This window comes from Moschus berezovskii, chromosome 8 (assembly GCF_049115385.1).
Source record: "Moschus berezovskii isolate FMDL1 chromosome 8, NW_MosBer_1.0, whole genome shotgun sequence".
NCBI lineage: Eukaryota > Metazoa > Chordata > Mammalia > Artiodactyla > Moschidae > Moschus > Moschus berezovskii.
The window spans coordinates 54,239,805-54,265,059 of record NC_142467.1 but is presented as its reverse complement, the minus strand read 5'-3'; the positions used below and the strand labels follow the sequence as shown (position 1 = coordinate 54,265,059).

Genomic DNA, 25,255 nt, shown 5'->3' with positions numbered 1-25,255 from the left:
GGAATTTTCTGTGATTGTGATTTTCATCCTGTCTGCCCGCTGACAGATAAGGATAAAAACATCTACTTCTGCTTTATTGACTACACCAAAGCCTTTGACTGTGTGGATCACTACAAACTGTGGGAAATTCTTAAAGAGATGGGAATACCAGACCACCTTACCTGCCTTCTGAAAAATGTGTATGCAGGCAACAGTTAGAACTGGACATGGAACAACAGACTGGTTCCAAATTGGGAAAGGAGTACCTCAAGGCTGTATACTGTCACCTTGCTTATGTAACTTACATGCAGCATACAACATGCGAAATGCAGGGCTGGATGAAGTATAAGCTGGAATTAAGACTGCTGGAAGAAGTATCAATAACCTCAGATATACAGATGACATCACCCTTATGGCAGAAAGCAAAGAAGAACTAAAGAGCCTTTTGATGAAAGTGAAAGAGGAGAGTGAAAAAGTTGGCTTAAAACTCAACATTCAGAAAACTAAGATCATGGCATCCGGTCCCATCACTTCATGGCAAATAGATGGGGAAACAGTGAGAGATTTTATTGTTGTGGGCTCCAAAATCACTGCAGATGGTGATTACAGCCATGAAATTAAAAGACATTGCGCCTTGGAAAAAAAGCTATGACCAACCTAGATAGCATATTAAAAAGCAGAGACATTACTTTGCCAACAAAGGTCCATCTAGTCAAAGCTGTGGTTTTTCCAGTAGTCATGTATGGATGTGAGAGTTGGACTGTAAAGAAAGCTGAGCGCCGAAGAATTCATGCTTTTAAACTGTGGTGCTGGAGAAGAGTCTTGAGAGTCCCTTGGACTGCAAGGAGATCCAACCAGTATATCCTAAAGGAAGTCAGTCCTGAATATTCACTGGAAGGACTGATGCTGAAACTGAAACTCCACTACTTTGGCCATCTGATGCAAACTCACTCACTAGAAGAGACCCTGATGCTGGGAATAATTGAACGTGAGAGAAGGGGACCATAGAGGATGAGATGGTTGGATGGTATCATCTACTAGAGGGACATGAGTTTGAGTAAGCTCCGGGAGTTGGTGTTGGACAGGGAAGCCTGGTGTGCTACAGACCATGGGGTGGCAAACAGTCGGACACAACTAAGCGACTGAACTGAACTGAATACTTTAGTGGGTTGACATTTCCTCCTCCAGGGGACCTTCCCTACCTACGGATGGAACCCAGGTTTCTTACATCTCTTGCACTGGCAGGCGGGTTCTTTACCACTAATGCCACCTGGGTCACTTCCCAAGTGGTTCAGGGGTAGAGATTCGCCTGCCAGTGAAGGGGACACAGGAGACGTGGTTTCTATCCCTGGGTTGGGAAGTTCCCCTGGAGGAGGAAATGGCAACCCACTCCAGTATTCTTGCCTGGAGAACCCCAAGGAGAGAGGAGCCTGGTGGGCTACGGTCCACAGGGTTGTAAAGAGTTGGGTGCACACACATGTAGGGGGTCCACAAACTAGCCTGCAAGCCAGACCATGTTGGCAACTGTTCCTGGACGCCTGTGAGGTAACAATAACTTTTACACTTTTAAATGGGTGGAGAAAAAAAATCAAGGGAATAATATGTTGTGACACATGAAAACTCTCTCCCATTGAAATTTTCATATGCCTTTTATTGGAACACAGCCACATTCGTTTCCATATTACCTATGACCTAGTTCATGCCAAAAGGGCAGAGTTGAGTAGTTGTCAGAGACCTCATGGCCCACAAAACCAAAAAATATTTGCTGTCTAGTCTTTTACAGAAAAAATTTGACTACACCTGCTACATATATGTATTACAGTCTGCCTGCTTATTTTGGGTTGACCCCACTCCAGTACTATTGCCTAGAAAATCCCATGGATGGAGGAGCCTGGTAGGCTGCAGTCCGTGGGGTCGCTAAGGGTCGGACACGACTGAGCGACTTCACTTTCACTTTCACACATTGGAGAAGGAAATGGCAACCCACTCCAGTGTTCTTGCCTGGAGAATCCCAGGGACGGGGGAGCCTGATGGGCTTCCGTCTATGGGGTCACACAGAGTCGGACACTACTGAAGTGACTTAGCAGCTTAGCAGCATCTCTTTTATATGAGCTGTATGCTCATCAGGCATTTTTCATAATGTTATGGTTTCAATGCATAATCTCATGCACTGTTCAGCTTTCTAGGAGGAAGGACTGTTTGTTTTGCTCACCACTGGAATCCCAGTGCCTTACACAGTGCTGGTATATAGCAGGTGCTCAGTAATCGTTGTTGAATAAACATCCTAACACCAGTGCCAAGCCAGTCATTTCAAAACTCCAAAAGGGAATTTTTCATCTAGTACAAACCGATTTGCCCATTTCAGTGATTTCAATTTTTTAAATATTATTTTTAAAAACTTTTTTGCTGACCAACATCCTCCCTGCACAAAATCCCCATTGAACTTTAGAGAAGCAATGAAAAGAGAATTTTTTAAAAAAAGGAATCCTTTTTCTCCCTTACAGAGAATATACTAAAAATACTGATAAAATTGAAATGGCTTCTGTCTTGCAACCGTTGCGCCACGTTTTTAAAATGACGATTATTGGAATCCAAGGCAGGGTTGCCATAGCATTGTGCATAATTTAAGCACAGCAGCAAAAGATACCAGCATGCGTGTCAAGCAAAATGAGCGTGTGAGGAAAAAAAGTAAAATTTTGCGTTCTGTGCACAGTGTCGAACGTGAACGTATTGCACGTTATGTTGCAGATTTACTACAGCTGAGTCATTTCGGGACACTAGTGTGTGTTTCCTGGAAAAAACGGGAGGAAGGAACCAGGCTGAGGGGCTCACCGGGTTCCCCCAGGCACTCCCAGCAGCAGACACCGGTATTCCGCGGCGGGCGGCGGCGTGGTTAAAAAAAAAAAAAAAAAGTGCCGCGGCCCCTTTAAGAGCCACAGCACCTTCTCCAAGATACCATCTTGCACCAGGAGTTCACGTAAGCTCTCTACCTACCTTGTTAAATCCCTCCTCCTTTACTGGGTACGACCGGCGGGCGGGGCGAGCGAGCTTTTTCATTGGCTTTGCGTGCACGGCCCTCTCTTTCCTATTGGTTCCAGCGCTCGCCACTCGACGCTATCTCCCCGCCTCCTGTGCCGTCGGGCTAGGTTGAGTGAGGGCTCTTGGGTTAGTTCCTGTTAGGCCCCGGCCGGGGGAGTAGGTTGAAGTCCTCTAAGATGCCCGGTGGGCTGAGGCACCCGGAGCTGTGAAGAAGGCGTGAGGAGGCGGCGGGGGGCGACTCGCGGCAGGCCCGAACAAGAGCGGCGGCCGAGCCCGCCTTCCCTGCACCATGCTCATAGAGGATGTGGATGCCCTCAAGTCCTGGCTGGCCAAGTTACTGGAGCCGATGTGAGTGAGGCAGGCTGGGCCGGGGCTGGCGAGCGTGGGCGTTGGGGGCCCGCGGGGGCGTGGGGGGCCCGCGGGGGCGTGGGGGGAGGGGAAGCGGCGTTGGGGAGGGCGGAGCGGAGGGGCCGCGGTCGGGAGGTCCCGGCGACGTCTTCTCTGTAGTACTCTCACCATTGTGGGGGGGGCGGGGAGGAGAGCAAGGGACGCACAGGCGGTGTGGCTCTGGGAACGGGGCGGGGGGCCGGGGACGGCAGCGAGGGCTTTTGAAATACACATTTTGGGGTGCTCAGAGGGGTAGCGGGAAGTGAGGGAACTTACAGTATTGCTCTTTGAGAACTGAGAGAGTAATCGGGGCTCTTGAGGGATTTTAGAATTTGAATATCGGGATCTTGAAGGGAGTAGCAGGATATCAAGGGTTTTACAAACAATATTATTCCGGGACTAAACGATCTAGAAGCGGGGTATTGGGGACCTTTTGAAAACAGGAAGGGAGAAAAGGAGAGTAGGTACATTGAGGGTTTTATAGCGATTACTGATGAGTTTCTAAGGGTTCAAGAATATTGAATTAAAATAGGATGGTGGATAGGGATTTGCGGACACTGAAGTGTTTGGGGAATTATTAGGAATTGATAAGCCTATTAAGGGATGCTATTATTGAGGAGTTGATAGTGCCAAGAGAGCTGATGATTTTTAAATACCAACAGGGGTTGGGAAAAGTGAGGTTTTTGTAAGTTTGAGGGTTGAAAGGACTACTCGAGTATCTAATATTATTGAAGGACAGGCTTAAAGGGGTATACCGGCAGCACCTAGGGATTTTTAGATGCAGGTATTGGAATAATGAAACGGGTAGTGGAAAGGAAGAGTTTTGTAACTACTGAGAGGATTGGGGTGTAGGATTATTGGTGAGGGGCTTGTTTCTGATATCTGGAGTAGTATGGTGGAAATATTGTTGGGACCCTTGAAATCAAGGAATAGCGAAGATACGAATCTTTTGTTGCTTTTGTAACCGTTTTAAAGGGATGAGATGGTGAAGTGTTAATTTGGGACACTGGTCTCTGCAAGGTATCTCCCTGAGCAAAGAGGAAAAGCTGGAGGGAGGTTGGGAGGAGGTGATATCTAATTCTCTTGGGAAAGAAGGCATGGGAAGGGAAGGAATCGGTTGCTGCCCCATTGTCATTTCTACTTATTACTTTTCCTTCCACTGGAGGTTAGGGCTTTCTGGCTGAAAGAAAAGGAGTAGAAGAGATGAGCGGGCTTTGATTCATTAGATAAGATAATATTAGTGGAAAAATTGAGTTTTGCAGAGGTGGAAATAAAGGGTAATTTGGGAGGTGTGGTGAAGTTGGTTGTTAGGAGACTGCTACTTCCCTGTTTTTCTATTTCCTTGTGCTCCTGAGAAACCGTGTTAACTAACTTTTGATGTTTTGCTATTTCTGTTTCTTGGGGTGGGATGGTAACACCTAGGGAGACTCATCTGTAGTCCAGTGTGTCAGCCTTGTGAAGATGGTAGGATGGGAAAGTGAGACAGCATTAGGGGCATTTTGATGTCTGAAGTGGTATTTGCTTTCTGAGGATGTGTGTATGACTAGAGCGCAGGTATGAATGAATGTACACTAAGAGCTTCTGAGTTTTACATTAGTGATGGTCTAAGTAAAATGCAAATGACTTCTGGGCGCACTTAAAAGTTTTATAGAAGAATATGGGCCTCTTGAGTGTGCATCATACTTTTCCTACATCCAGTATCAAGATTGGAGCACAAAGGTGGAAATGGATTGTGATAAAGGTGGGAAATCATGAAGTAGAGTTAGTGAAATTGACCATATATGGAAGAGACTAAGAATAGAGAAAGGTCTATTAAAATATAGAACAGGAGAACCTTTGTGTTTTTAGTTGGATGGTAGATACTTTTGAAAGTAAGGGCTTCCCTGGTGGCTCAGAGGTTAAAGCGTCTGCCTCCAATGCGGGAGAGCATTGGGTCGATCCCTGGGTCGGGAAGATCCCCTGGAAAAGGAAACGGTAACCCACTCCAGTATTCTTGCCTGGAGAATCCCATGGACGGAGAAGCCTTGTAGGCTACAGTCCACGGGGTCGCATAGAGTTGGACATGACTGAGCGACGGAACGGAACGGAATACTTTTGAAAGTATTAAATGTGTATTTTATGTCTTCAGTAGATGGTGACAAGTTTTAATATTATAGTTAATTATTTTTTTTAAAGCTCCCTAAAATGTTTTGGTCTGGGTAATGTTTTTTTCTTATTGTCAGAATTTAGTTTGGGTGGGAACTTAAGTCTCCCTAGGGTGTTTTCACCAGATTTTTTGGACTATTTATACTGATTTTATTCATATATATTCTGTAATTTTCATGGGTGAAAGTTATCTTTCAAAATGATTAGTTTCCCCATTTGTTTTGAGTTATATCTTCAACGTAAAGCTCACATCATGCCTCTTTTAAAGATTATTTTTGTTACTTTTTTAGTGTTAAGAAAGATCTAAAATCACTGCTTAGACTTAATAATATAGATGATTTTCCTAGAACTACAAAATTACAAAATAAACGCTTTTTTTTTTTTTTAACTCATATAGGTAATGGTCTTGGGTGAAAGTGTTAAGAAATAGTGGAAATCCAAGCGGAAATGTCACATATATTCTCATTCTTAGTATGTTGTCATGGGAGATTATTTTTTGTTTAGACATCCTAAAATGTAAGAAATGATATGCTGAAGTGGGTTGTATTTGTAAGTTTACTTTCTGAATATTCCGGATTCAAGAAAATTTTCATGGGAGATTGGCATGTTGCTACAACATAGCATTTCAGAGCAGTTGTCAGGCTTTCATATAATGTAGTTGCAGTGGATATGTTTTAATCTGACTGTAGCTGTGTACATGATTTCCTGTTGTACTTTCTTATTTAGCTTAATTTAAAATTATCTAAATTTAGGGAATTGCCTGGTGGTCCAGTGGTTAGGACTCTGTGCTTTCACTGTCGTGGACCTGCGTCAGTCCCTATTCTGGGATCTAAGATCCTGCAAGCCACATGGATGGCCAAAAAAAAAAAAGTAACTGAATTATAAAAGGTTTTGATTTTTAGGGATTTTTAAGTATGGTCCACCTTGTCATTAGTGAAATGAAGTCATGTAACAGAATATTATGAAACCAGTCTAGTTTGTATGTGTTTGTACCCCATAGACAGATTAGAAATCTCATACTATTAGAGCTTATCTGTTTCCACTCCTTTTGTAGATGTGGGGTATATCGTTACCTTATTATAGGAGGGACAGGAGGAGGGAGACTAGAAGAAATGACTCCTTTACTAGCTGTGGGCCACCCAGTACCATTTTCATTGGCAGTGCGGTAAAAGGGAGAGAAACCATCTTAGTCCAGGAGTTTATCTCTCTTCCTACTGCTGCATGAACAGACTGAACTCACAGATCTTCTTTGGGGTCCTCATCTTTCTTCAGTTTCAGAATCTTCTAGATATCCTAGTTATAGAGACTATGCAGGGATTATACATGAGTAGGACATGTCATGATTTCTTTTTATTACAAATAAATGCTCACTTGAACTATCTGGACTCCTTAAAGATAAAGTTCTAAGTAAATCTAGAGGATAAATCAGCCGGTGGAGAAATTTCTACAAGTTTAGAAAATATTGAAGCAAGCATTTTTAAATAACAAACATGCATTTCTACCAAAAATGTTGTCTTTAATGAGGGATGCTTTAAGTTATTTTTATTTTATATGTATTTAATATATATAAGTACATCTAATTCACTGCTGCTTATTAGGTTTATTGTAAAAATTTGTCTTGTGATAATAATTTTGTTTTTTTTTATTGGAGGCTAATTATTTTACAATATTATATTGATTGGTTTTGCCATACATTGACATGAATCCGCCCCATGATAATAACTTTGTAATGTATAGAAATACCAAATCACAGCATTGTACACCAGCGGCTAACATAAGTGTTTTAAGTCAATTTTACTTCAAAAACAAACAAACTCATAGAAAAAGAGATCAGATTTGTGATTACCAGAGGTGGGGTTGTCGGGAAGAGAGTTGGATGAAGATAGTAAATAGGTACAAACTTCCAGGTACAAGATATATAGTACTAACAATGTGAAGCATGATTAATATAATTAACACTGCTCTGTGTTACGTATGAAAGTTGAGATAAAATCCTGATTTCTCATGATAAGGAAAAAATGTGTTTTTTGTTTTTATTTTGTGTCTATGTGAAATGAATGAATGTCCACTAAATTTATCATGGTAACATTTCATATATGTAAATGTAAGTAAGATCATTCAGTTCAGTTCAGTCGCTCAGTCGTGTCCGACTCTTTGCGACCCCTTGCTGTACAATTTGGACATGCATAGTTCTGTATGTCAATTATATCTCAAACTGAAGAAAAAAAAACTATAAATAACCAAAAAAAATTGCCTTGATACATGTTTTGAAGAGAGTGATAGGGTTTGTAATACTTTCTGAACAGTGGCATTCATCCATTTATCTGTCATCTGTTTCGGTAGAGCATCATTGTGCGACGCAGGGCATTTAGTTTCTAGATCTATATTTGAGTCACTGACTTTGAAGAGTTTTCTCACCTTTCTGTGTTAAACAATTAATTATATTAACCTTTTACCCATCTCGCAATGATGCAGACTATAAAAATTACTTTATGTACCAGAATCATTAAATATAAATGAATTTTATGGTTTTTGAAATGTGAAAATATATTAAACTCTTTTTGCAAAAGTACTTATTAATACTAGTGTTAAGTTCTTCTGCCACTTACAGAATAATCGGTCTAGTGCATGACAGATTCTCATTGCAGGCCCTAGACAAGAATTGGTAGAGAAAGCCATCAACTTGATGTGCAGTTTCTGTGAGTTTAGGCCATATCAAGGTCTTTGTAAAAAAAAAGAAAAAAATGCTGTAAAACATTGACTTTGTGTCATTACTGAGTATGATGGAAAAGACACAATAATGTTCATTGGGATGATTCTATTGACGCAGTGGTCAGGGGGTGTATATTTGGGTTGAACTCTAAAGTTTACCTGCTGTTTGTACATTTGCAATCCTTACCAAATTAATTTTGACTAGAAATCTCTGCAGTTGCTCAAATGGGAAGAAAAATCACCGTGTAGCAGCTTGTTAGATCTCACCTATTAATAAATGAACTCCAAGGATAAAATGACTATTTTGTAGGTATGTTCTTAAGACTGAAAAGTACTGATAATTTTCTAAAATGTATGTAGTAGCTTCAAAGAATTGATGTCCCTCTAAAGTTCTGTGGGACGTGTTTAAGGAGACCACTCACTGTTTCATAGAAGACTTATTCTGGCCCAAAGACTTCTTGGCAACTTTTAGTATACTAAGTTAGGAACGTATTTGTTCTTCTGTCCTTTTGTCTGACTCTTAAATATTTCTGACTTCACTCTCCCTGGCCCATACACTGTAGGCTAGGAGCCATATATTGCCTTCATAGCCTCGTTTCCTACCAATGTCTTGTCTCGTCCTTTCACAGTGTTGTTACTTCATTATTAATCTGTTTAGCCTTTTGATATTTTGTACTATAATTATTATTTTTTCATTTCCTTGTGACTGAGGGGCAAGGTCTGTCTTGCTCAAAGTAATTCCATTACCCAGCAAGAAGGTTGGCATTTCTTTAGCATTTAGTAAATGTCTAATCAGTGTCCTCATATGTGTATTTAGGTTGGTCACAATTAGAAAAGTATGATTTTTTTTTTTTAAGTAGTCTTATTTTCTGAGTTTCCTTAGCTGGTGGCTACTGTGTTAGGAGCTGTATAGTCCAAGTATCACAATGGTGTCTGCAACTGAGTAACATCTATTTTTCCCCTCCAGATAAATCTAGGGGTATTTTCTTCCATCATCTTCATTCATGAAAGCCCCTAACTAATGATGGGGAATATGAAAGCTTTCATTTGAAAAGACGTGGACGTACCAATATTTTTGTTTCCTACACAAAAGTAGTAATGCAGTAGCCGGGCTTCCCTGGTGGCTCAGAGGTTAAAGCGTCTGCCTCCAATGCGGGAGACCCGGGTTTGATCCCTGGGTTGGGAAGATCCCCTGGAGAAGGAAACGGTAACCCACTCCAGTATTCTTGCCTGGAGAATCCCATGGACGGAGAAGCCTGGTAGGCTACAGTCCACGGGGTTGCATAGAGTCGGACACGACTGAGCGACGGAACGGAACGGAACAGAAGCACATCGAGAAAATCAGATTACTAAAAGTATCTGCAAGGCTGAGTTGATAGCTCAGTGGATATGTCAATACTTGCAATGGTAATTTCATTAAGAAGAAAAAAGACAGATTTGAGATTTTTACAGATAAGACATTTCTGGGCAATATTTCTATTAACTTCTCGTGATATAAATTCATTCTAAGCAATCTTCTTTTAAATAAAAATAGATAATGGAAACATGTTTGTAGAACATTATGCAAGATGTGAATTTTAAAGAATCCTCATTTGTAACTTCCAGTAAACTTTAGGAAACTTCTTATGGTTCTTTATTTTAACTGAAAGGTGATTACCGATTGAGTCTTAGAATATATTAATTTGTTGTGCAGATAACCATTAGAAAAAATGTATATGCTGTGATAGATTTTACTTGCATGGAATTGAAACTGAGTTTTAGTTCCATAAGCTGTCTCCCTGGTTTTGAATGGATCACTTGATTTGTTTTTACATATTTACAAATTTAGGCATCTGTAAAATGAATAACAATTGATCGTGCTGTTAAGGGGTTTCCCAGGTGGGGCTAGTGGTAAAGAACCCACCTGCCAGTGCAGGAGACATAAGAGATGCGGGTTTGATACCTGGGCTGGGAAGATCCCCTGGAGGAAGGCATGGCAACTCACTCCAGTATTCTTGCGTGGAGAATCCCATGGACAAAGGAGCCTGGTGGGCTTCAGTTCATAAGATTGTAAAGAAACACAACTGAAGTGACTTAGCACATGCACACACATGCTGTTAAGACCTTTTAAAGACTATAGAATAGTACTTTTGGTGGATATTATTACCTTTCCTAATCTCTTTGTTATAATGGAAGCCCCTTTTTGTTTAGAAACGTGTTGTTTAACATAGCCGTGGCCCCATAATTTTAAAATCTTTTTCCAAAATATACTTTGTCCCTATAGTTAAGCAGAAATGAATTTCCATAAGCTCTGGTTATAAATGAAGAGCTAAAAGGGATTTTTCAAAAAATTAATTCTTTTGGCTGCACTGGTTCTTAACTGCAGCATATGGAATCTTTGATCTTTCATTGTAGCATGTGAACTCTTAGCTGCAGCATGTGGAATCTAGTTCCCTGAGCAGGGATTGAAACCCAGATCCCCTGCACTAGGAGAGTGGAGTCTTAGCCACTGGACTACCGGGGAAGTCCCAAGAGCTAAAAGATTTTAAATACTCTTTGGGTACTGTCTTTGTGTAAGAGAAGTAGGAGGTGGCCCTACATTTGTCTTGTAACCTATCAAGGGTCTTAGTCATGCTCATATTTTTGTGACATACTTCTGAAAGTCTTTTTGGTCTACTATTAGTATTGGTATCATGTCCGTGTCAGTGAAAGGCTCTCAGTCATGTCTGACTCTGCAACTGCATGGATTATACAGTCCATGGAATTCTCCAGGCCAGAATACTGGAGTGGATAGCCTTTTCCTTGTCCAGGAAAGTTGGTACCATAGCTACTATTATAGTATAGCTTGAACTATATATATATAGCTACTATAGTAGCTATACTATAATAGTAGCTATAATATTATAGCTGCTATAATATTATAGCTTCTATAATAGTAGAGCTACTATAATAGTAGTAAATAGTGCTACTATAATAGTAGCTATTATACTACTATTGGTACCATAGCTACTATAATATTTTAATTGTCAGTTTTAAAAGAGTATATGGTAAGTGGTGATGAAAGAATAAATAAGAGCAATCATAAAGTTACAAAAAAAAATCACAGCAAAAAACTTCCCAGTGTATTTGTTTCACCATTCAATTGACGTGACTCATTATTTCAGACTGGTGATTTCCTTCATTCTTAGTGCACTTTATAGATACATAGTAGGAGCTGTTAAATTTAAATGGTCCCATTCCTTTGGCTTTAAATATGCTTTTTGTATTTGGTGCAGAATTCTAACTATCATTTATTAACAATCAGTTGTTCACTCACATTAAACAAATATTTAGAATCTATAATCACTCTTTTCTTGGTGTCTGCTCTTACTGTCTTGTAACTAACTATTCATCTTGAGTTTTATCACTGTTCTGTCAAAATGTATTTCATCAGAAACAACCTAATTCTGCATTTGTTTTTTAGAGTCTGAATACTAACTATATGTAGAAGATACCTGGATTTGTTTGACCCACCTCATTTTCAAGTATACACTAGAAAGGAAGTAAGGGTCTTGGTGTTGGTTTTTACTTACTAATCTCATAGTTATTGGAAATGTGATTGATACCTTGAACTGAAACTTTTTTAACTTTCTGATTTATAGTAGAGCCCCAAGGATCATAGAATAAGATTAGTGTTTTATAGGGCTATAATCATTTTGCTTGCATAATGATTTCACTTCCTATCATTCTGAGTTTTTTCATTTTTATCTTCACAACAGTGCTGTGAAGCCACAAAGGATATATGACACTTAAATGTACATTTATGGGGAAAGTAGAATATAAATATATAAGCATGTGTATGTATCTTTTTTATAAGAAGAAATATATATAAAATGTATATAAAATACAAGTAATATATATAAAATGTTAAGTCTGGTGGATTGGTGTACATTAGGAGTTGGCAACTCAAGGATCTTGTGCTGCCCTGGCGTAAGAGATAATTTGGAATGTCAAAGTCAGGTTACTACTGACTAGAAAAAAAAGTGACGTAGATAAAGGTTATCTCTGCTGCCCTTCCACCACTTCTTTTATCCTTCCTGTTCTAACTCCCCAATCTTTTCTTTCTTCCTAAAAGCTGCTGAAGTGTTTGCCAATAAAATTTAAGGTGACATGCTTTTTGTGTTCTTACTTTTTGTCTTAAAATGATCCTTAAGATACTCACTGAGAAGATTAAAGGTAGAAATTGCCATTTTTAGATGTTGGTGCTTGGCATTACAGAGTATGGAAAAGCTGTCCCATCACTTCCCCTGCTTCTTCTTCATTGATCACTCAGAACAGAGTTCCTGAGATCTACAGCGCTTCTACAGCCTGGGAGTCAAGCTGCACCTTAAGAGTTCATTGCCACCCTTTCCCTATTACCATTGAGAGCAAATAAATGTAGATTCAGTCCAAAGTTCTGAGTATAATTGGAACATTGAAAATAGGAGGCACGTTATTTTATAAAAATAAACAGAAAAAGGAAAACTTAACTGTAATATATATATATAAATATGCTCTTTGTTAACGATAGTCGCCTGTGTTTGCAGTCATTTTTTAAAATAAAGTTTTTACTTGAAGCCTTCTAAAATAGGGGTGGTTTCGTTAATGACATCAGTATTTGAAAAAAATGTTTAAAAATACTTGTTTTCTCTTTGTCTTAACTAGATGCGATGCTGACCCTTCAGCCTTAGCCAACTATGTTGTAGCACTGGTCAAGAAGGACAAACCTGAGAAAGAATTGAAAGCATTTTGTGCTGATCAACTTGACGTATTTTTACAAAAAGGTAATTATTATAGGCCTTCAACCAAGTATTTAAATAGAGATTTTAAATTTAAAATTTCCTAATAAAATCTTAAAGATAAAGCTTGAAAGGAAAGAAATTGGTCAGAGTTCTTTAAATACTTGAATATACCTGTTCATGCTTAGTAATTTATTGTGTATTCAGCAAAACATTTTTTCCCTTTCCTACTCTGCTCCTGTCTGATATTGAGGCAGTGGCAATTCAAGTACTTTTTAAGTGAATGAATCCTTGGAGCTTGTGGTAGAACCTAGTTAGTGGTGAAAGAGTAACAATTTTAAAGATAATGAAGCTGCTTATTCTTACTGTTTATTAAGACAATGAAGGTAACTGTTTTTCTCCTTCTTGACTGGGGCTTCTTGATATGCAAGAAGAAATGGGCATGCTCCTCTTCTCTGTGTGTCTTTAACTTCTCATCTTCTTAGCAAAATCTTGTTCCTAGTCTGCGGAGCTTCCTGGGAGCCTCCCTGCTGCTTCTCTGACCTCATCTCCTGCCACTCCCTGTCATTTGTTCCATTCTAGCCACATGGACCACCTTGCTGTTTTGTTCAGCATGGCAGACATGTTCCCAACTGAGGGCTTTTGAACACTGTTTTACCCTTGCTTGAAACACGATTTCTCATGGTTTCTGGCCTCTTCTCAAATGTCATCTTTTCAAAGTGGTTTCCCCTGAACATCCTATATGCAGTATAGGTCACTCTCTCCTCTTCCCATTTTTGCTTTATTATTTTTTCATGGCATTTGTTGCTCCCTGTCATGTTATGTGTTAATCTGCCTGTTTATCTGTGTGTGTCTCTCTCCACCTCCTGTTTGTCTTTTCCTTTGTTAAAATTGGAGACTCGGAACCTACAGACTTGACGTATAGAAGATACTCAATAAATATTGTTGAATGGACAAACAGGAATGTGGATATTTTATATTTGCTAGTTGAGATTGTTGTTAGTAATGAGAAAGGATCCTTTAGCTCAAGTATCTGCTGAGAAAGAAAAGATAGTCATATGGCTTCTCAGTCTGAAACAAAGGATTACATATTTTTTGTGCATTTTTAAGGGTTTTTATACAAATTAATATAGAATTCTTTCAGTACAGATGAGTATTTTCTAAATGTATTAATTAATATTGCTTAGTTTTAGCTAAAGATAGTCATGATTTGTATATCTTTTAAATTACAAAAGTAATACATGTTTTAAAAAGTGCTTTAGAAACGCAGAGGCATGTGAAAACAGTCTTCTGATCAATCTGATTAATTTGTCTTAAAGTTATGTGTAAGAAGAGCTTGCCATTTTATAATCATGGAAAATGTTTATTGCACAAATTAATAATCTAAAAAGTTTATGAAAAGATGCTTTTTGAAGAAAAAATTTGACATTTTAGAAATAGTTATTTGTATAAAATGTGTAACAGTTGCGGTGTAAGCAGAATCTGTATTATACTTTTAATATCCTCTAGCTCTTCCTGAGGGGTAGGACCCATGGAAGTACTTAAATTTGGTTTAAATGACATAATATAAATATCTTGACATTTAATTTTTAATAACTTCCTCTGGTTCTCTCCATCAAAGAGTCTGAAAAAGTTACAAAATAGATCATGTTTTACTTAAAACACAAAGTGATATTTTCATACTATTCTCATGTCAAAATTTATTTTTCAACTAATTTAAAAATATTTTAAATATTTGAGTAGGCAATTTAGTTAATCTAACAATATAAAGGTATATCATGAAAGTCTCTCTTACCTCATCTGTTCCCTTCCCACCCCCAGTGCATTACCTTGTCATTTTTTGTGTCCTTTCAGAGTTTTCTTTAATGCAAATATATATAGATACAATATTTTATATCTTGGAGCGTTGATATTATCAGTACTTATTCTTTTTATAGCTGCTGTGTGTTATTGTTTGATTGTCATATGATTTATTTACTCTCTTACTCCTGGAAATTTGGGTTTTAGCCAATCTTTTACATACTCAAACAGGCAATCTTGCATATAAATCATTTTGTACATGTGCAAGTATCTTTAAAGGGTTTTAAACCCCAGAAGTGGGATTCTCCCCCATAAGGGTTAGACTCATTTTTAGTTCCACCAGCTGTGAATGAGATGTCCCACTTTCCTCAACTTTGCCAATAAAATGTGTTGTCAAACGTTTGGTTACCTACTAGTCATTCTCCATTTCCCTTTGTGTAACACTTAGATATTATATCTTCTCCTTAGAAACTTCAGGTTTTGTGGATAAGCTATTTGAAAGTCTCTATACTAAGAACTACCTTCCTCCTTTGGAACCAGTTAAGCCTGAGCCAAAACCACCAGTCCAAGAAAAAGAAGAAATTAAAGAAGAGGTAATGTAAAGTTTGGTGATGGACAGGGAGGCCTGGCATGCTGTGGTTCATGGGGTCACAAAGAGTCGGACACGACTGAGTGACTGAACTGAATGTAAAGTTTTCTTTTGCTTGCAGGGACTTCTTAGGTCTTATTACCAGTATCATTCTCAGTTGGTAGTTGACCTCTGTAAAAGTTATTCTCTTTTAATTGGATGTAAGAACAGACTGATGGGTTGCACAGGGGAGAGGACTGGGGAAGGGGTGGAGTGGGAGTTTGGGGTTAGCAGATGTTAACTTCTATATACAGAATGTATAAACAACATAGTCCTACTGTATAGCACAGGGAACCATATTCCATATCCTATGATGATAAACCATAATGGAAAAGAATATAAAGTGTGTGTGTGTGTATGTAACTGAATCACTTTGCTGTACAGCAGTAATTAGCACAACATTGTAAATCAACTATACATCAGTTAAAAAGAAAAAAAAAGGGCTCCCAGCATGTTTTTTTCAAGTAATGGAAATACGAAGAAACTTTTCTTCTATATTGGATAATGTATAATTTTTGGTTTAAGTTATAGGTTAGGGAATCCTGGTGGTCCTTGTTAGTATAGTGGTAAGTATCCCCACCTGTCATGTGGGAGCCCGGGGTTTATTTCCCTGATGGGAAGCTAACATACCTTTGGGCTTCCCTGATGGCTCAGATAGTATAGAACCTGCCTGCATTGCAGGAGACCCAGGTTTGATTCCTGGGTTGGGAAGATTTCCTGAAGAAGAGAATGGCAACCAACTCCAGTATTCTTACCTGGAGAATTCTATGGATAGAGGAGCCTGGTGTGTTAAAGTCCATGGGGTCGCAAAGAGTCGGTCAGTACTGAGCGACTAATACTTTCACTTTAGGGCTCCTCTGATGGCTCAGTGGGTAAAGAACCTGCCTCCAATGCAGGAGACATGGAAGAAGATGCAGGTTCAATCCCTGGGTCGGGAAGATCCCCTGGAGAAGGAAATGACTCCCCACTCCAGTATTCTTGCCTGGAAAGTCCCATGGGTAAAGGAGCCTGGTGGGCTCCAGACTGGGCTCCAGACCAGGCTCCAGTCCACGGGGTTGCAAAGAGTCAGACACGACTGAACAGCTAAGCAGGCAGCATGTAGCACTTAGGACTCTGTGCTTTCATTGCTGAAGGCATTGGTTTAATCCCTGGTCATGGAAATTTTTTTTAAAAAGGTATAGGTTAAATCTTTGTATAATAAGTTAAAATTTTTGCATCATGTATCCTTTTTTAGAGTCATTGAAGATCAGTGGATTGAAAATGTCTGTTTGAAAGATAGCTTGTTTGAATGAGGAAAATTACATTATCTTGAGTTTTGAAAGAACAGTTAGAGAAAAAAAATCAAATTGTTACACTGTTTCATTTTGTATCTTTGCAGTAAATCCTAATTTTGAAAATTATGGAAAATGGATTTCAGCTTCTATGTATACTATCCCAAATGTCTGGCATTTTTTCCATTTTCTTAGCTTTTATACTTAATTGTTATTACTGACAAATAATAGCTTGTAGAATAGTGTGTAAATATAATAGTTTATAGTAATTGTTAAATAGCATTGAAGGGAGGAAGTTGTCTTTTTTTGTACCTTCAGCCACTTGCCATCCTCTTAAGTATTTAGTAGGTATCTCTAAAAGGTTATATTTTTAAAGCCTCCAAATATTCTTGTATATAAAAGTAACAATAACTCCTTCATATCAGATACCCAGGGTTTAAATTGTTAATTGTTCATAAATGTCCATTTTTCCCCCGTTTGTTTGAATCAAGATCTAAATAATCAAGTTGGCTGAACTGTTTTTTCTTTTTTTAATTCCTTCTTATGTATTCCCTCATGCCAAGGCTGCTGCTACTCTTATTTCTAATACAGTGTGAAGAAGTGAAGTCACTCAGTCCTGTCTGACTCTTTGCGACCCCATGGACTGTAGCCCACCAGGCTTCTCGGTCCATGGGATTTTCCAGGCATGAATACTGGAGTGGGTTCCCATTTCCTTCTCCAGCGGATCTTCCCAACCCAGGGATCTAACCCAGGTCTCCTGCTATGTAGGCAGACACTTTACCGTCTGAACTACCAGGGATACAGTGTATTCTTGTTTTTTTCAGTTTATGTAATAAGAATCATACAGACTTTTTAAAATCTGTACAAATCAAGCATTTTATTTATATAGCAAGGAAGCACTTATTTATTCTCAACTTAAATATACTTGAGATTAAAAGTCATGTTTGGCAATGTACCGCAGAATGCTGAATAAGATTTCACCCATATTGCTTTGGATTACTTGATCTTTGTATGTTTTCCATACCCATGGGAACAATTAATTTAGCTTCCTTAACCTACTGGATGCTCCCTGGATGTAAAAGTCTTAACACTCTTTTGTCTAGCTTCCTTAGCTTATTTTTACATGAGATTCATTCATATTGTGCCTGCCCTTTGACTTTTTTAAACAGCTTATTGATAGGTAATTCACCAACTTTACAATTCACCTATTTAAAATATACAAATGTGATTATTTTCATTGTATTCAGAATTGTGTACCCTTCTCCATAATCCATTTTAGAACATTTTCAGCATCCAAAAAAGAAACTTCACGCTCATTAAGCCATTACTTCCAGGTGCTGCCAGTCCCAGTCCCCACCCCAGGCAATATACTAAACTATTTTCAGTCTCATTAAATTTGCTTATTCTGGATATTTCATATAAATGGAAGTACACAGTATGTAATCTGTGGTTGGCTTCTGCTGCTTAGCATAACACTTAAAAGGTTCCTCCACATTGTAACATGTATCAGGACCTCTTTTATTTTTCATGACTGAATAATACTCCGTTTTATGAATATATCACATTTTCTTTATCCAGTCATCAGTTGATGGATATTTGTATTAATAGGAAAATAGGTAATACTTTTTATCTATCATAAATAATACTGCTATGAACATTCATGCACAGGTTTTTGTTTGGCTTTATGTTTTTACTATTTTGGGTCCTTTAACTTTTTAAGAATAGGTTTTCCCATTAGAAAAACTAATTAGTAGTTTAGAAAATTACTTCCCTAAAATTAGGAAAGTTCAAGGAGTGAATTAATAGATGTCCACTAAAAAAAACCTTAGAGAATATACAAAAGCAAAAAGAAGGATAGAGTTCTCCAAGTTGATAACCTTTTAAGTCTCTTTGTATCTTTTAACCCCCTGCTTCCTACTTACCTATATATCTCTCTTTTCATCACCTTTTTTTCCCTTAAATTTTATTTTGTTGAAGAAACTGACTCAGTTTCTTCATGAAGAAACTCAGTCATTTGCTGAGCAAATCATTTTTGCTCAGCAAAATACTGAGTCATTTGCTCCAGAAACTGGAGTTTTTGACTCTGCATTTTGCTGATTGCATCCTCTGTATTTCCTGTGAACTGGTAGAGAGAATGATTTTTAAATATAGTTTAATAATTGTGGAATGTTTTTGTCAGCACCATATGGTTGTCATATTGTGGCTGCCATTTTATGTTGCCTGGATTTTACTAAATTGTTATCTTCTGTTCCATTCATTCACTTTCTGATTTGTGTATTTTTAAACAAGCCTCTCATTAGATGGGCATTTGTTTAGCTCTTCCAAATGTCTTCATTTGTCTTAATTTCTCTCTAGTAAAGGCCATATATATATTTTTTAACTTATTTGTTTTTGGCTGTGCTGGGTCTTCGTTGCTCGTGTAGGCTTTGTCTAGTTGCAGGGACTACTCTCTAGTTGTGGTATGTGGGTGTCAAATTGAGATGGCTTTTCTTGTTGTGGAACACAGGCTCTAGGTGCCTGGGCTCACAGGTTGTGGTGCATGGGCTTAGTTGCCCTGAGGCATGTGGGCTCTTCCCAGACCAGAGATTGAACCCATGTCCCCTGCATTGGCAGGTGGATTCTTTACTACTGGACCACCAGGGAAGTCCCATGTATTTGTTTTGAGATTAACTTATGTTTAAAAAACTTTAATAGAATCACTAGTTCTGTATTTCTGGTCAATCTTGACTTTAAGTTTTAAAAGAAACCTTAACATTTCCGATAATTCCGATACCATTTTTCCATAATTCACATGAAATACTTAGTTTTATAGCAGTGGTTAACTTAACTGTTTGTTCCTTAAACTTTGTCTATGAAATAAATCTAAAGTTCTTCTCAAATGAATTATATTTTGAATATATTTTATAATTAGGAAAACACACAAACCATTTTACTATATGATACTTAGAAGTAGAGATTTGTTATTTTTACTGTTACATTTTAAAGAATGAATTAATGTTTTTCTCCGACACTGCTATTAGAGTGATATTTAAAATTTAACATATTGCTGTTAAAGTAATTTCAACATCTTTTTTTACTTCTTCCTGTTGACCAACTTGGGGGATGTGATTTGACTTTAGTATTTCAGTATATTTATGCCCTCTCTTGTGGCTAGAAAGATTTATCAGGTGGATGTGTTTTATAATTTATGGAAGAACTGTTCTTGTTTCTAATGAATATTTTCATGTAGGTATTTCAGGAGCCAGCAGAGGAAGAACGAGATGGCAGAAAAAAGAAATACCCTAGTCCCCAGAAGACTCGTTCAGAATCTAGTGAACGAAGGTTTGTGTTTATCTTTAATTAGGAAAACATTGATAACTCACTTTTCAGTTATCTTATAAGGACATTAGCAGGATTTTTGACATATGCTTTACTCCTCTCATTGTAAAATGATTAAACAAATAATTTTTTTTCCATTCCCTGTGTTTTTTGTCTTTGTCATACTTTCTCTTCCTTTTATAAATAATAATCATTATGTGCTTTCCCCAAGAGCTCAGGGGTGGGAGCAGTCTCCGTAGAGAATATTAATGAAATGTTCCATTTGGTTAGGGGTGCTCAGTATTAAAATTGTCCATAGCATTTTATATTACAAGTAGTGCAGTTTATATGTTGATTCATCAGCCTAGCATCAAAAAATTAGTTTTTGTTTAGGAACGCTTTGTTTTGAACTTTTTGTCTTTTCTAGTTTTAGATATGTTTTTCCTTTTACCCCTCCCCATGCTTTGGATTCACCTCTTTTTTTTCATTTCTCCCCACCCAGTATACTTGAAGGGAATGTTTTTTCTTTTTATATAATGGATTAGAGGAATTATGCAGTGGTTTTACAGCTCTCTGGAAAAGCTTAGAAGTTACGAATTTTGATGAATCACAGAGGATAATTCATATTCCAGATTTGTTTTCTGTCCTGGTTTCTGTAGTGTACCTATGGCTTTCATATCTGTCTATTACAGGACCCGGGAGAAGAAAAGAGAAGATGGCAAGTGGAGAGACTACGACCGGTACTATGAGCGGAATGAACTGTACCGTGAGAAGTATGACTGGAGAAGAGGCCGGAGTAAGAGCCGGAGTAAGAGCCGAGGCCTGAGTCGAAGTCGGAGTCGAAGCCGGGGGCGCAGCAAAGACCGGGATCCAAATAGGAGTGTTGGTGAGTCCATGTGACTTCCCCCTAAAACTCCATAGTTGCTTGTCTTCTTGTATCACAGGGGTGTCAGAACATTGCTTAGAGGTAAATGTACCTTTAATATGGAAATACTGAAGGCAACAGGAGAAGGAGGCATCAGAGGATGAGATGGTTAGATAGCATCACTGACTGAATGGATATGAATCTAAGCAAACTCCAGGATATAGTGAAGGACAGGGAAGCCTGGCGTGCTGCAGTCCATGGGGTCGCAAAGAGTCAGATATAGCTTAGGGACTGAACATCTTTAATATGTCTGAGTGATGTAAAATCTGGAATTGTGTCACAAAAACTTGATTTTTGTTACAAAGTCAGGGCTCTGTTCTCAGGGTGGAGTCCAAGGAGTGTGACTAAAAAGAAGCTATTTGTTCTTGTATCATAGGACATGTCTAAATTTAAGTCATTTTGTATAATTGAAACACATGTCCTTTAATCAACAAAACTATTACTGGTGGGAGAGGGTTGCCTCTTTCTCTACCCACACCCCCACCCACTGCCTGAAAATAATTGATTTGCTTTAAGGTTGGCTAGAGTATTTAAAAAGAGAAACATTGCAGTAGATTACTGGGATCCCAACCTCTGATATCCCAGGATATCAGTTTGAAAGTCAGTTCTTAGCATTCTTACTAAGTCAGTAGAGAAACTAATCTTTCTTCAATTATTTATTGATGTTGATGTTATAGAAGATGATTTTATACAAGTTACTGGTCAAGATCCATCACATTGTTGATGTTCCTGGTTTTAGACTGTAGTAGTAATGAGAGCACTTTAAAATATGGACAGCTCAATAAGTTTACTTCAGTATTCTTATCTTGCCTTTTCTGTGAGAAAATAAATATAGTTTAACAACATAGAAGATTGGTCTTATTTGTTTCTTGTCTTTATTTTGTCTCCAAAGCAGAACATAGGGAAAGATCAAAGTTTAAGAGTGAAAGGAATGACTTGGAGAGCTCCTATGTGCCTGTGTCTGCACCAGCTCCGAACTCTTCTGAGCAGTATTCCTCGGGGGCACAGTCTATTCCCAGCACTGTTACTGTGATCGCACCTGCGCACCACTCTGAAAACACAACGGAGAGTTGGTCTAATTACTATAATAATCATAGCTCTTCCAATTCTTTTGGTCGAAACCCACCACCAAAGAGGAGATGCAGAGATTATGATGGTAAAAATTCTCTTTTATATTGTACCCCAGAGTACTAGTAAAGTAAATGTTGCTAGTAGTGCATACCATTTCATTACACTCTGGATTTTATTTAAAGGGATGAATGAGGAGGAGAATCTCTTTTGGCATATGCTTCTTTACTTGTTGGATGTAATCATTTGGCTCTTGTTAACATAGTGTTCAGATTTGACCCTTTAATTTATGTTTTGTTTTTCTCTTTACTTCTGACACTGTAATTACAGTGCAAAATTTGGTAGACACTAGGAATTGTCATTTTTGTGTGTACTGTTTGACCCTGGCGATTTGTTAAGCATGTATAATCTACTTACAGTTTTAACTTGCTAACTTTCCATTTGAATGAATTATCAGTGTTACGTGTGCATTTATTTTAATTTTTTATTATGGGAATATTTTAAATATTTACAAAAATTCACAAGATAAAATAATGAATCCTGGTGTATCTGTGACCTCGTGTCAACAGTTGTCAACTCACAGGCAGTCTTGTTTTCATGTATACTTCCACAGCTCCTCCCAGGCCTGTATTATTTATAGCAAATGACTAGACATCATAACATTTTTTCTTTAAATTTAGAATGTATATATTTTTGCTTTTTATTTGTTTTTAAGTAGGGAATAGAATCACATGATTCAGGCATTAACTCACCCTCACCCTGGTCTCCCAGCCCCAAAGATCTTCTCAAAGCCAATTTAGTACTGTCAGTTTCTTGTGTATCTTTCCACTTAGTCTATGCATGTGTCCATAAAAACATATTCTCCCCCGTTTCTCTTTAACATAAATGGTATTGTACTTTATACTATTTATCCTTCATTCATACTATGCATTTTGTTTTTCTTTCACTTAACATTATTTCCTGGCAGTCATCCTATGTAAATATATTAACTCTAAAGTGCTTCTTCATTATTTTTATTTTTTAATACTTCCTTGTATTCTGTATGTACAAAAATGTGTTTAAACTTATTTCTTATTGATGATACTTTTGGGATGTTTCAGATATTTTGCTGTTACAAGCAATTCTGCAGTGAATAACCTGGAACGTAATACTCAGTTGAATAATTTAAAGTTTCAACTTACAGCAAAAATGGTTGCTTTAGAATAATATCATGAAAGTAGATAGTTGAAAGTAGGTCATCTAATTCACATTCCTTATCCTCTCTACCTTTGTTATTTAAAATATCAGAATTTTTATTATGAAAATTCAATAGCACATGGGTTAATCTGATAGTGGTTGATAGCCTGCTTTTGACCTGATTATTTGCTGTCTCAGTAAAGCATAGTGTCACAGTATAGAAAATAGAGAGTATACCTGTTCCTACCTCAAGAATATGCAATGGTAACAGAGTAACACTAAGAAGGCTTTAAATTCCTTGCAGAAAAAGCACTCCATAAATCAAATTGGTGGATGTTTCAGGGAATTGTTTGTTTGCAGAACTCTGTGTAGATCATAATGAAATTTATCTTTGATTCTTACAGAAAGAGGATTTTGTGTACTTGGTGACCTTTGTCAGTTTGATCATGGAAATGATCCCCTGGTTGTTGATGAAGTTGCTCTGCCAAGCATGATTCCTTTCCCTCCACCTCCTCCTGGACTTCCTCCTCCACCACCTCCTGGAATGTTAATGCCTCCAATGCCAGGCCCTGGCCCAGGCCCAGGCCCAGGCCCAGGCCCAGGCCCTGGCCACAGCATGAGACTTCCTGTTCCCCAAGGACATGGCCAGCCTCCACCTTCTGTTGTGCTTCCTATACCAAGTAAGTGTATGTATAGTTTCTTTAGTGAAGAATATTTAGAGGAATCCCTTTCATGTAACTTGACACTAGATTTTAAGAATTTGAAAAATAAATTATTAATAGAATTTGGAATATATTCCCATAATTAAGATGTTCTTCCCTTTTTTCCACCCAGTGTCATAATGCATTATTTATAGTACCTCCAAGTGTAAATTTTATTAGTAGTGCCCTAACCTATATTGACCTGGAGTCAAAATCTTGCTCGTTGATAGAAAGCCAGCATTTTGAAGAGGTCAGAAAAAAAAGAGTATGCCAGTAGTTTAGTGAAAGTTCCATCTTTAAAGGGGAAAAGGAAATGGCAACCACTGTAGTATTCTTGCCTGGAGAATCCCAGGGACAGCGGAGCCTGGTGGACTGCCAGCTCTGGGGTCACACAGAGTCGGACACGACTGAAGCAACTTAACTGCAGCATCTTTAAAGAAAATCTGTTAGAGAATATTGAAATACTCGTTAAAACATTTTATTATGGAACTTTTCTTGGTTTTCTTCTTCAAGTTATATTAATCTATATACATATAGCACTCTATAGTGTTAAGGTGTACAGCATACTGATTTCATTTGTATACATCATGAAGTGATTATCACAGTAAGTTTAGTGATCATCCGTCATCTCATATAGGTATAAAATTAAAGAAATAGTAAAAAATTTATTTTTCTTATGATGAGAACTCTTAGGATTTACTCTGTTAACAACTTTCTTATGTAACATTGAGCAGTATTAATTATATTTACAATGTTGTACATTATATCCCTAGTACTTATTTATCTTATAATTGGAAGTTTGTATCTTTTGACTGCCTTCATCCAATTTCTCTTCCCCTTTATGGAAGTTTTTGAATACACACAGATGTATAATAATAATATACCATGTTTCATCATCTCAATTCATTGGTTAATATTCAGCTGTTTTTGTCTCATTTATTTTTCTTGCCTGCCCCACACATTTTTTTTTACTTTTTTTTCCTGAAGTATTTTTCAGATATCAGAGCATTTCACCAGTATGTACTTCGGTATGAATCTCTTTACCGATAAAAGACTTCAAAAAATAAAAGGTCAATATGCTGTTATCAAATTCACCAAAATTAGGAGAAATGTTTAAAAATGATCATTTCAAAAAAACAGTTGCTAGTTGAGCTAAAACAGAAATAAGACTGAATTTTTAAAATATAACTGAGAAAATTCTGGAGCAGTCATTTTACATGTGTCAGTTCAGTTCAGTCGCTCAGTCATGTCTGACTCTTTGCAACCCCATGAACTGCAGCATGCCAGGCTTCCCTGTCCATCACCAACTCCCGGAGTTTACTCAAACTCATGTCCAGTGAGTCGGTGATGCCATAGAACCATCTCATCCTCTGTCGTCCTCTTCTCCTCCC

General features: G+C 37.8%; 1 protein-coding gene across 4 annotated transcripts in view; it reads left to right on the top strand.

Annotated features, from left to right (window-relative positions):
• The first annotated feature begins 3,126 nt into the window (after nt 1-3,126).
• The window catches only part of RBM27 (RNA binding motif protein 27), a 63,880-nt gene continuing 41,751 nt past the window's right edge, over nt 3,127-25,255 (top strand). For 2 of the 4 annotated variants that reach the window (XM_088838583.1, XM_088838581.1), the window contains exons 1-7: nt 3,127-3,366; nt 12,925-13,043; nt 15,267-15,391; nt 19,927-20,018; nt 20,687-20,880; nt 21,815-22,075; nt 23,568-23,843. In XM_088838583.1, the coding sequence (XP_088694709.1) occupies nt 3,308-3,366; nt 12,925-13,043; nt 15,267-15,391; nt 19,927-20,018; nt 20,687-20,880; nt 21,815-22,075; nt 23,568-23,843 (1,126 nt within the window). In that variant the 5' untranslated portion in view covers nt 3,127-3,307. Of the gene's footprint in view, nt 3,367-12,924; nt 13,044-15,266; nt 15,392-19,926; nt 20,019-20,686; nt 20,881-21,811; nt 22,076-23,567; nt 23,844-25,255 lie in introns of all 4 variants that reach the window. The other 2 variants (XM_088838582.1, XM_055429532.2) reach the window with 1 other exon arrangement.